The 12,483-nt window shown below is 39.6% G+C and overlaps 2 protein-coding genes across 2 annotated transcripts in view; both read right to left on the bottom strand.

Annotated features, from left to right (window-relative positions):
* LOC134794232 (probable JmjC domain-containing histone demethylation protein 2C) overlaps positions 1-12,483 on the bottom strand; it is a 218,656-nt gene that overhangs the window by 125,353 nt on the left and 80,820 nt on the right. The gene's annotated exons all lie outside the window — the stretch shown is intronic.
* LOC134794564 (uncharacterized) lies at positions 8,611-10,155 on the bottom strand. The gene is made up of 3 exons (XM_063766372.1): positions 9,720-10,155; positions 9,481-9,623; positions 8,611-9,295 (listed from the first exon to the last, which is right to left on the bottom strand). The coding sequence occupies exons 1-3, from the start codon at positions 9,949-9,951 to the stop codon at positions 8,798-8,800; spliced, it is 873 nt and encodes a 290-aa protein (XP_063622442.1). The 5' UTR covers positions 9,952-10,155; the 3' UTR covers positions 8,611-8,797.

Genomic DNA, 12,483 nt, shown 5'->3' on the forward strand with positions numbered 1-12,483 from the left:
ATTACGCAGAAAACTTAGGTATATTTATCAAGGGTTTCGCCAATAACTCTGTAATAATTTTGGACGTTCCAAGAATAATAAATTAATCACGTGCCAATACAGAATAAGAAGAAGAATAAGCTCCCTCTTTAAATTGCTTACACCTTAATATTGAAATAAGAGATGTACCTAATTGCTTAGTATCGTTAGATATTATTATATTTCCATTATAATTACAATCGTTTCATTCACGAGCAAAACAGTGCATAAAAAGCAGACCTTCATCAAAACAATCCAATCCAACGCACCGAATCAAAACCCGGAAGTAACTATAAAAACTTGTTCGAATCATCGCAAAAGTCCAACTGTCATCCGGGTCAAAACGAATATTAACCTTCAAACGAAACAAGAACAAAGTAGAGGGGTGGGTGGTAATAAAGGGGGGTGAGGCGGATACCCGGGCGCGGCGTGCCAGACGGATCCCGCACTTGTCGCGATCGATACCGTATCCGCTGTGAGGGAACTCGCATTAACTACCCGATAGAGGTGGAAAGTCGACCGATGTTGTTGCAAACTTTACCGATCAAACTTCCCGCTTGCCGCTCGCCCTTCGTAAATGAATCAACAACTGTAGCGAAAACACGCCCTATGCCGCTAATGAACCTTATAATTCTATTACGCTCTACACTACCTTTGTTCTTAGAAATGACTTTTGTGATGTACAGTTAAAAAAGCTCCTACCCTCTACGCTCATTAACATTCAAAGGCTGCTGTCGTGAAAAAATACAGCTCTTATTTTATCGGGACCGGGATAAAAGTAAACGATCAAGGGAAAAAGGGAAATTTATCTTGTTCCAATTATTTCGATCGATGCATGGCTTATGTAACTTCTAATGCGAGCGTTTCAAATGTATCCACATTACCTGGAAATTCCTCGATATTATATCCACTTTGATGCGTTCACATTGTACAAAGCAGTAGTGGTTTCACCTACTTAATCACAATATTCATTTGTTATATAACAATGGAAGGTACTCGACACTTGTCAGGATTGTCAATTAGACACTACAGAATGTTGGAGTATATAATTTGTACATGAAAGCAGCCGTACAATGCGATGCTCGAGACAAACACAAGGATGATAATGATGTAACACACTGTCTGCATAAATCATCATTACGCTGTCGCCGATTGATTCCGTTTTGATGTTGAACAGAAAATGTTTCCCACGGAATTTGCATTGTGGACAATGTTATAAAGAAATAAATGGATCGTTGAGGTTGTTCCATCTAGTTGTTTGTCATAAACAATGTTAGACAATCTATAATCTTGATTATTGATGTTGATAGGATGTCGTGTAATAAGATATATCTAGAAGGAAGATAGGTAGCTATCGAATACAGCAGCAAGTTCGAACTTCATATTTTGCTGGGAATTTGCAGCAAAAGCGTTATAGAGTTTCTCGTGGACGCTTTATTTGCGCGCTCAATTGATTCAGGCGTTGCGGCACATAAAACGAGAGGTTCGACCAATTCCCCGGGAAATGGGAAAAGTAAAGTCCCCATCGGCTCAGACCAGGCGGAACTCTAGTCGATCAGTTTATATTGCGAGATTATAAGCACTAGTGTCAGCAGTGTTATTTCATTTCAGCATCAAATCATAATTCTATGCAAACATTATTTGGTAATATACGGCGACAAAATCAGTCCTCGCTATCCTTAGGGAGACTGACTGTGAGCGCCCGAATGCTGATATAATTACGCTGCCAATTTACCGTTAAAATTACAAGCAATTCATACAATTTGGTTGAAATACTTATATGTGCCTACTCGTGATTATTTTGTGTTTTCTTTTTATTATGTATTGTCTCGATTGTTTGTGCTTGCGAATAAATATTATCTATCTATTCTATTCTATTCTATTAAAAGCTAATTATAACAAACTAAACAAGCAAAACTAAATGGCCATCACATTGTCCGTATAACTAGAAATGTCAGCTTTCACGGATATTAAAATGACAAATTATGCACCGCAGGATTTTACTGGTACAATTAAATCGCTAATATAACGTCCATCAATTTGCAAAACTAATGTCACGTAGTCGTATTTCAGCATAATTCCAACCTGTTATTTAGTAAGCCGTTCAGCACTGAAATGCCAAATTATATACGTGCTTTTTTTTTATAATTTATTTACATACTATATATATACAGTGGTACTACTAAACTAAATTAATAACTAGCTTAAATCTAAAATAGGCCCTTGAGGCATTGTACCAAGGATGCTGGCGGCATTTCCTTGCTGTATCGCAATGCTGATACGTTGTGCGAGGTAGCCGCCAGCTCTTCGGTCACCAGTTACGTCAACCAGACGCTTCGCGATTTCTGCGAACAACTTATGCGCGCTGGGACCCCATGGACCTAGAGTTTCAACTCCAAATGGTACAAAATGGTACTCTCTACCGAGGCTCTTATATTTGTTACGTTTTAGAATTTCGGCGCTTTCCGCCGCTCCGCCCGCTACGTGCTTTAAATACGTCAGTTCTATTAGTCCCCTCTAAAGTACTGTTTCTATTGGCCGACTCGCAGGTCTTAACCTAAATATTTCAACAAGTATTAACTGGCACAATAATAAACAGAATTTGTACACAATTAATCGTCGACTAAGGTCTGGTCTACGGTTCTGAGTCACCTCCGAGACAGGCAAATCTCAGCATGTAGTCTGGGGAATAAAGCCGTCAACATATTCTCGTTTCTATATATCGTGAGATCATCAAATATAGGATTACCAGCTTAATTCTGTTGCAGTTGTTTATAAACAGTGAGTATGAACGACAGTCGAGCAGTGCGGTGGGCGAGCTGGCGCGCGGCCAGCGCGACGGCTTCCGTGAAATGTTATTGCCAGTATGAGATCGCTTCCTTACGTCTGCGATCCTGCTCGCTACGGGATGAATAATTTATCGCTTGCGCATAAATCTATGCACTCCCGCATGGATGACGAACATCCATTTGTTTCATGGTAAATAAGTTCACGTAATCCAACGTTTCTCTCAAAGTTTATAATAAGAGAAGTGACAAACAAATACAACAGCCAAAGAAAACTAACGTTCTATTTGGTCAGGCAACGTCAGCTGAGTGTATCTCACGGTAATTAAAGCACCCGTGAATGTTCATTCGATACAAAAAGTTAATATGTATAAAATTATAGCCCTTACATCAGAAGTTCTCATACAAGGAGTAAAATTTTGGGATAATGTAGACTTTATCTTTATAGATTTAGTAACCCCCGTTCTGAGTCATGGCTTGTCCAACAGGTCTCCATCGCCATACAGCGGTAACGCTGCTAGTGTGATGGGGAGTGGGGACCTTTGGACCCGGCATGGCTCAAAACGGGTTTTAGTTTCTTAAGTTTTGTACATAATTATTGTAACATGTATCCTTTTTTTATAAATAAATACATCGTTACTTTAAAAAAAAAATAAAGTAATAAATAAAATACTTTAAGGTCTCAGGGTGGATTTTAGAACAAAAACAATCAGAATAACAAATCACAATTATTTATTCAACGTTCTAATAAATCTCACAAAATCAAAGGAACGAATCTTACATTAAGTATCGCTTAATGAAATACAAAACAACAGCAGGGAACGATATCAAAATAGCTCACACGAACACGTCGGCGGCCGAAGGAAAAATGTCCCGAGCAACAGTTTGCACCGGTTTTTATACCCTATGCGGGGTAGGGTAGACTTGGTGTTGCCAACACGGCTTCTCCTGACTTGAGGTCGTCCACGACCTCTTGGGTAACATCGACGGAGCCTGTGGTGCCGCCCGCAGTAGACGGCTGAAGGATGGGTACTCCGCTCGCGCCGGGTCAGATGGACTGGTGGTGCCGGTTCCGAGCAGCTCGTACGGGCTTCAGGTGTGAGCTCCGTCAGATCTTCACCTGGACACTTGGACAGTCATCGGTATCATCAGCTGGAATTAGAGAGAGCAGTCATTATAACACACACACACACACAATTATACACCTTATTTCCATAACATCTCCCATGTACTTTATTTCAATGTTTTGTCAATAAATCTTTTACTATTTAACATGTGTTTTTATTTTCTTTTAAAAATCTCTTCTGACTCTATTAGGACTCGTAGTACGTATGCTGCAATCAAAAGCAACATATCAGAGCGCAGATAACGTGGCATGCTTGCATATAAGATTTAAATAAGGAAATAATACTGCCCTGTTACTGTTTTCCTTTCATCTCAAGCCAACTTCAGTAAGGTATCGTCAGTAGACTCGTTCAGAGCAGCATCCACCGGGTATGGGGCTTGATGACATTGACGGAATGCACGGGGTAACCGACGAACGATTCAACTCGACCTACGAGTTAGACAGTGACGAACACGTAGCCACGACCGTAGACCGTATACGGTTGTCAGGTGACGAACACCTACACAGGACCTTTAGGCAAGACGATGACGTACATCAAGTCTTTACCCACCTGTGGCATGCCCAAACGCAATAACAAATGTATGCTTGTTCGGGTGTACTCCGACGAACGGATAGGCTCGACGTACGAGCTAGACCAGCGACGAACGCATGATCAGTAGGCGACGAACACCATGTCAGTTGGTAAGCGGTGAACGTCATGTCAGTAGATAGGCGATGAACGCCATGTCAGTAGGCGACGACCGCCATGTCAGTAGGCGAAGAACGCCATGTTAGTAGGTAGGCGAAGAACGCCAAGTCAGTAGGCGACGAACGCCGCTGAAAAAGGCAACGCATATCTCGGGGCACCACTCGCCACGCCAAGGCACTATACACCGTGATGCTGCTTGCGTCGTTTTCCCGCAGCTGCGACTGAGTAGTCTCAGGCCGTAGCGTCCGCTTGGCAAAAAACAAGTTTTCCTGCAGACTAAGAATGATTTATTACAAAAACAAGATCGTCAAAGTGGTGGGCGTAGATGTATTTAGCTTGTTCATCTTGGCTAAGCTGGTTCCCGCTCAAGAGCTGGCGGGCTCTGTTCCTTGATGCTTCACTCATGGTATCTCGGTTGGAGCTCCCAAATGAACCGTTTTGCGGTGGCAAGGGTTTAGCGAGGGCTTCTACTTTACGTGAGCTCGGCCTAACCTGACCTTGACTTACTAACCTATACTAAGTTTTTGACCTCAGTGACCAGGAAACAGCACTTCCGAAGATTGACAGAAAAACCCGCCTGAGTCTTTAAGACGTTTCGTAGGGTCAACATTGGAAACTAAATATGTATGTGATCTCACAGGTTACGCAACTTTAGTCGCTTCTACCCGAGCTTGTGCGATTTGAGACGCGCCGGGTAGTACCGCACTCGAATCTTGTGTAGTATCGAGATCCGCACTAATACCAGGCTTTGCAACTACGCGAGTATGAGACTGAGGAGATTTGCTTCCAGATCGTTTGCGCCTTCGTGCACGAGAACTGCTACCAGCACGAGAACTACTACGCGAACGTCTTGCAGGTATATTATGATCGTCTGGAGACCTGCTACGCGAATACCGATAAGACAACGCCTCTCTCCTATGATGCGCACGCCGAGACCGGTAACGCGATCGAACACGCGAGTAATGACGACGGAGACGCGATCTAGAACGCCTAGTACGCGTATAATTGCGTTTCTACACAAGTCAGATTGCAATCGGTGCCGAGAACGAACGCGTTAGCCATTTCGGGAAGTACTTACTACTCATACGAACACGCGATCTACTTCGCGACATCCCGTAACTACCTCAACGTCGCAGGGATTAACCACATTACACATTACACAACACTTAATGCACAAACCACAAAACAATACTTGTCGGTCCAATGCCACTAATCAGCACACTTTTGGACCCTGCACGTAAACAACATCTGAGACTACGGAACGACAAAACTACGATTGATAATGATTTGCCGAAGTATAACACTAATTTAACACAATAAGCAATACGGTATCGCAAAATCGAACACTAAAAGCAATGTAACGGAATGCTTTTAAAGATTACCCTCACGTAACCGCACAAAAATGAGACGCACATTAACTAATACACCATAAAAGTTGTCAGCTGCAAAATTCGTTCCTTTTTTAATGTGGGCTGCAGCGTTCTTTATCCAACTTCTGATTTAAGGTCTCAGGGTGGATTTTAGAACAAAAACAATCAGAATAACAAATCACAATTATTTATTCAACGTTCTAATAAATCTCACAAAATCAAAGGAACGAATCTTACATTAAGTATCGCTTAATGAAATACAAAACAACAGCAGGGAACGATATCAAAATAGCTCACACGAACACGTCGGCGGCCGAAGGAAAAATGTCCCGAGCAACAGTTTGCACCGGTTTTTATACCCTATGCGGGGTAGGGTAGACTTGGTGTTGCCAACAATACATATTTTGTTTCATGTAAATTAGATGTCGTATCATGTAGTTGAAAAGAATAATGTCTATACTATTAATAAACTCCGTGTACGACAACACAGGCTATAATTAGGTATATATGGAAAATAACAGCCTGAATAAATGGTAAAGAGATATGTTATGTTATTAGTACATAAAGCTACAAGCAGATAATCAATCCGTCACTCGACATCAAAGAGATAGGCGTCTGCGCGACAATCTTGTCTCGAATCTAGGAACATGACATTTAGCGACCTTGCTCCACATATTATGAATAACCCTTATACATGAAATACTAATATTTACTCTGGTTATTTTCATTAATTAAATTCAAATGTTATGAATTTGATATCAAGCATATTAATATTTGAATAAATGATACGCATTATTTACAAATAAATGAGTGCAAAACATTTTGATAGTAAATGTTTTAATGCTGGAACTTTGATTCTAATGGAGCGGATATGTTCATTTGTATGCCCGATATAACTACAGACTACAGGTGTTAGGTAATAATGAAACATTTTTGCATGACCTAAGGAACGTAAACGTTGGTTCAACAAGTACAGGGTGGCCAAATAAGAGGTATACACTTTATTTTTGAAATTTTATTCTATAAAACATAAAAAATATTAAGTATTCCTTGTTAAATATAATATTTAGGGTCAGCAATTACACCTGGAAAATAATGTCACACAAATGTCCCCCTCTAGCAGCATGGCAGATGCGAACCCTTTTCATCGCGTTTTTCATCACTTTTTCACACATTTCTGGCGTTATCTCAGCGACAGTGTTTCTAATATTTTGTTTTAATTGCTGAAGGTTCGTTGGCCTATTAGCATAGACGCGTCCCTTTAGATAGCCCCACAGAAAAAAGTCAGGAGCTGTTAAATCAGACGATCTTGGGGGCCAGTCAATGTCACCGTTTCTCGAAATTAATCGACCGGGAAACGTTATTTTGTTTGTATGTTTCTATTGTAACTCGTGCCGTGTGACACGTTGTTCCGTCGTAAAACGCTCCATAATAAATTAGCCGTATCTACACAAACTAATTTTCATGCAATAACTGTCATATTCACCGCCAAAATAAAATGGCGGCAAAAAAAAGTTGTATACCTCTAAGTTGGCCACCCTGTATTAACTTACGTAGACAAAATCGAGCTCACTATAAAATGTTATTATAAATATAAATACTTAGTTGCAAAAGTAGCCTTTCTACAAATCAAATCACTTTAAAAACTTGAGTAAATGATCTTGAAAAGTAGTGCAAAAAAGAGTTAAAAATAGCACCTTGAAGATTACGGATCACCTGGAACTCAAACAATTACAAATTAGACTAATAGGATATCTAAGTAGACGGGATAAGGTCTAGTATACCGTACGGTTTGAGAGAACAACTTGAGATAAGATAGGATTACAGTTTAGCATTCTGTTCACGAGAAAAGAGTCGGCGGCGCAGAGGGGGAGTGGAGATGATTCGTTGAGTGTACTTCGCCAATCGATAACTGAGGAGCATTTATAATGCTTCTCGAGAATGACGTTTATGGATCAGAACGTGGCGAAAAGGGGTACAAATTATAAAGTAAGGATCTAGGATACTTTGTTATTTTTGTGTTGTTAGGTATAAATATTAACCTACAGTGACAAATTCCGATGCTTTCGTGTGGTAAGTACAGGTTTTCTAATTTCGCACAGCCTAATCGTTCATGCTCACATGTGTAGGTACTTAGCTAACATTATTATAAGATGGAGATGCATTCTCAATACTCACATACCTAAATGAACGTCTATAATAATATTTACTTATAGGTGTGGGCGTTTTAATGTAGTTGACCTGACTAAGAATTTTTCCTGTTAGGGGCTGTCCATAAATTACGTCATCGATTTTTGACGATTTTGGACCCCCCCCCCCTATAATCATCCAAAAATCATGCTTCAAATGACCCCATTTCCTCCTACTTCATGCTACCGTCATCCGATGTCCAGACCCCCCCCCCCTAATTTGAAATGACGTAATTTATGAATAGCCCCTTACCAACAATTATACAGCGTCATTCGTGTTTAATACCAATATAATTACACCAGACCAAGGTGGATCATTTTACACAATCACTAGTTATTTGCGGAAAATGGTAATAATGTTAAACATGTAAGTGAAATGCGGGAAACTAAGAGGAAAACAATAGAAGAAAAAGAAAATGGCTTCACTTACACAGTATTTATTTATAGAATCACAGTTGGATCATATCTTAACATTGAAACTAGTGGTTTGTGCAAACTTACATACAAACTAATTGAGGTATACAAATTGCGTCCTCATATTTGGATTTGCTTTATCAACAATTTTAATTGACTATAATGCAGTGCAGTTTGGTTTAGATTAACTAAAAGATATGTAACATTTAAGGTGTGTTTACTACTCCATCTTTCCTATCTTCATCATCTTCATCATATCTAGAAACTTCTATCTGAACCAACGGGTTAATATGGGGAGGACTGGACGTCCAATTCGACTTGGGCGATACGCTGGCCATGGAGAAAGAATGAGGCTGTGATATAGAGCTCATCTCAGCTTCGAAGATCAACTGATTGATTTTGTGGATCAGTATCGCACTGGCAGTCGGATTGAAGAGATTTAGCTTGGCTTCTAGGTACTTTGCAAATTTTGCCGTCGCATCTTTTCGTACGCTTTCATTTGGCGTGTGCGGTTCTCGGTAGTCTCGTTTCGCTGGGCACTCTGAATTCTCGTGGTGGGATGACGAGGATCGTTTTGTTCTGGGCGTGATAGGTTTGGGGAACTCGGCGATTGTAGTATCTTGTGGAACGTCGGAGACGACTGTGTCTGGTGTCAGGTAAACGTGTTCATACTGAGATGCTATTGTTCCATTTTCATCATCCTCCTAGAGCGACAAGAAACAATATATTTAATAAATATTGCGTCCTGGATCAGTTAATTCATTTAATATATTTTTTTCAAATTAAGTAGTGCAAATCAAAATATCCTATATACCTACCTTTCAAAATCTGTACCTAAATATTTAAGGTTGACCCATGTTAAAGCATTGGTTGATAGACTAAAACTTACATTGTCATTTTCAAAATTATTTGATATTTCTTGTTGAGTTATTCCAGAATCTAATTTGACGGGATTCAGTGCTGGGTCGAGTAAGAAGCTGAAGGCTTTAAAGGCAAACCAATCGGATTTGTACTGCAGGGGGCTTGTTGGATCTGGAAATTATAACAATTATAAACGGTCATCCTAACTAGTAAAAGTTTCATTTATCTAGGTAATGTAAGAAGTTAAGAACGTTAAACTAATCTCACCATTTTTATTTATCCTCTTTCCTCTAGATTTCTCTCGCCTAAACGACCCAAGCAAACTAGCCATCTTCCGCTTCGCATTTTCCAAGTCAACGCCAACTGCGTCAGCTACTATCTGCCACGCTCTTGTTTTGATGTGCTTGTTGAAATATCCTTTATGATTCGTATCCCATAGTACCCTTTGGCTTCGGTATGCGTTGATCAAAGTGAACACTTCGTCTTTGCTCAAGTCCATGTCTGGGGATGGGAAGTTGGTATGCCGTGCGGCGCAAACGGACCGCAACGCACGAACGCTTTGCACTGGTTACGAACGGCGAATGGCAACGGCGCGCGCCGCGGCGCACGGTCGACACGCACACATTTACGTGGCATTCATTGTGTGAGCGGCTGCGTGCGGCACGAATTCACCACGCGCGTCACGAATTGTGTTCCGAATGGCAACGTCGCGTGTTTGCCCAGCGCAGCAGTTCTATCGCTATCGCATACCCATTTACAATATTTACATACTTGCGTGCGTAGGTACATAGGTACATACTTTCATATATAGATATCACACAGTACATTATTATGTCTATTTACGTATTCTACACGGACAGATACTAGACATGGTTTTCGATCAACAATTCGAATTGTATGGATAAGAAATAAATTTGTGTACTTATAGGTATTGCTGATTACACTTATTACTCATTAATCAAGTTAATTAACGACCTGCCAAAGATAATAAACTCCATCAATATCAAATGTTTTTTTATATGCCGATGATATTTCCATAGTATTCTCAAGTCAAAATAATGAGGAAGTAAACCAAAAAATGAACAGTATCCTAAACGTAATTGTTAAGTGGTTTATAGACCATAATTTACTATTAAATCTTAAAAAAACCAACCTTATACAGTTTAGACCCCATCAAAGATCCCCAATAGATATAAATTACACATACCTGAATAATACTTTCCAACAAATTAGTAATTGCAGTCTTCTTGGTATAAATATCGACGAAAATATCAATTGGAAATCTCATATTGACAAAATTAGTACAAAACTTTCTCGATTTACCTATGTCTTAAGAAATATTAAAAAAAGCACAGATTTTAAAACGGCCGTTCCTGCATATTATGCATTTACCCAAACCTGCCTCCAATATGGAATCATTTTGTGGGGCAATAGCACAGACATACTACAACTATTCATACTGCAAAAAAGGTGCATAAGAATTCTTACAAATATTAAAAACCTTGAAACCTGTAGACCTCACTTTAAAAACTTAAAAATTTTAACTTTACCGTGTCTATATATTCTAGAAGCCAGTAAATTTGTCCGCAAGAGTCCAAGTTTATATACAAAAGCAACAGACCGCCACACATGTGCCATAAATATAAGAAATAAAGATAAAATAGCCATACCATCAAGTAACTTACAAATTAGTAACAAGAGCCCTCACGTAATGACTATAAGAATTTATAATTACCTTCCAAAAGAAATAACTAACGAGCAAACATACACAAAATGCGTTACTAAGCTAAAAACCTACCTAATAGACCACAGTTTTTACTCCCTGCAAGAGTTTTTCAATGAAAATAAGTATAATTCAAAGATAATAAAATAATAATTTTGTTATAAGTATTTAATAGGCGTAGAAATAGATAAATTATAGTGTACCTTTCTTATGTGTATACATATTTTATATGCACGTGTATTTGCAATGCCCTTGTAGGGTAACATGTTGTAACCTTATTGTACTTGTAGAGTAAGATCAATATGTGAGCAATAAACATATTCTATTCTATTATATTCTACTTTATTAAGATTATAGTTCAATAAGTACTGTATTATTACGTAACAACAAACTAACTGTAAGTTAACAAGGCATCCTGTTGCTTTCCTTCGTGTCTAATAATAAACCAAAATCGAAAAACAGTCTATCGACAACATACGAACAGCACGAACGAAAAAGATTGACATTTCAAAGCCATTTGCCGAAAACTCTAACGTCCTGTACCTACAATACATCATAAAAAACCGGGCAAGTGCGAGTCGGACTCGCGCACGAAGGGTTCCGTACCATAATGCAAAAAACGGCAAAAAAACGATCACCCATCCAAGTACTGACCCCTCCCGACGTTGCTTAACTTCGGTCAAAAATCACGTTTGTTGTATGGGAGCCCCACTCAAATCTTTATTTTATTCTGTTTTTAGTATTTGTTGTTATAGCGGCAACAGAAATACATCATCTGTGAAAATTTCAACTGTCTAGCTATCACGGTTCGTGAGATACAGCCTGGTGACAGACGGACGGACGGACGGACGGACGGACAGCGGAGTCTAAGTAATAGGGTCCCGTTTTTACCCTTTGGGTACGGAACCCTAAAAAGAAAGCCTTTAATACATGTAACGTATTGAAGTAGGTAGATAGTCAGACTGTTAAGTGAACACAAAGCGAATAACCTAAAGTGATACAGTTAACTAATAACGCTCTTATCGCCCACATGTCTATCTACTAAATGCGGCTATCCGTCATAGTCAGGGTCTGCTAAATACCTACGCCCAGACACATATTAATCCTTTTAAAGATTAAAACGCATGTGATGTAATTGTACCTGCAAAATACTTGAGTCGGTATATTAAAACAGCTCGCAGAGACCCTGACAACTTGGAGAGACTTGTGGTGATGGGAAAGGTGGACGGCAGACGGCCTAGAGGACCAAGTCCTACGAGATGGTGTGACCAAATATCCGCCCAGATGGACATCACACTAAGCAACGCT

Source organism: Cydia splendana, chromosome 10 (assembly GCF_910591565.1).
Source record: "Cydia splendana chromosome 10, ilCydSple1.2, whole genome shotgun sequence".
Lineage (NCBI taxonomy): Eukaryota > Metazoa > Arthropoda > Insecta > Lepidoptera > Tortricidae > Cydia > Cydia splendana.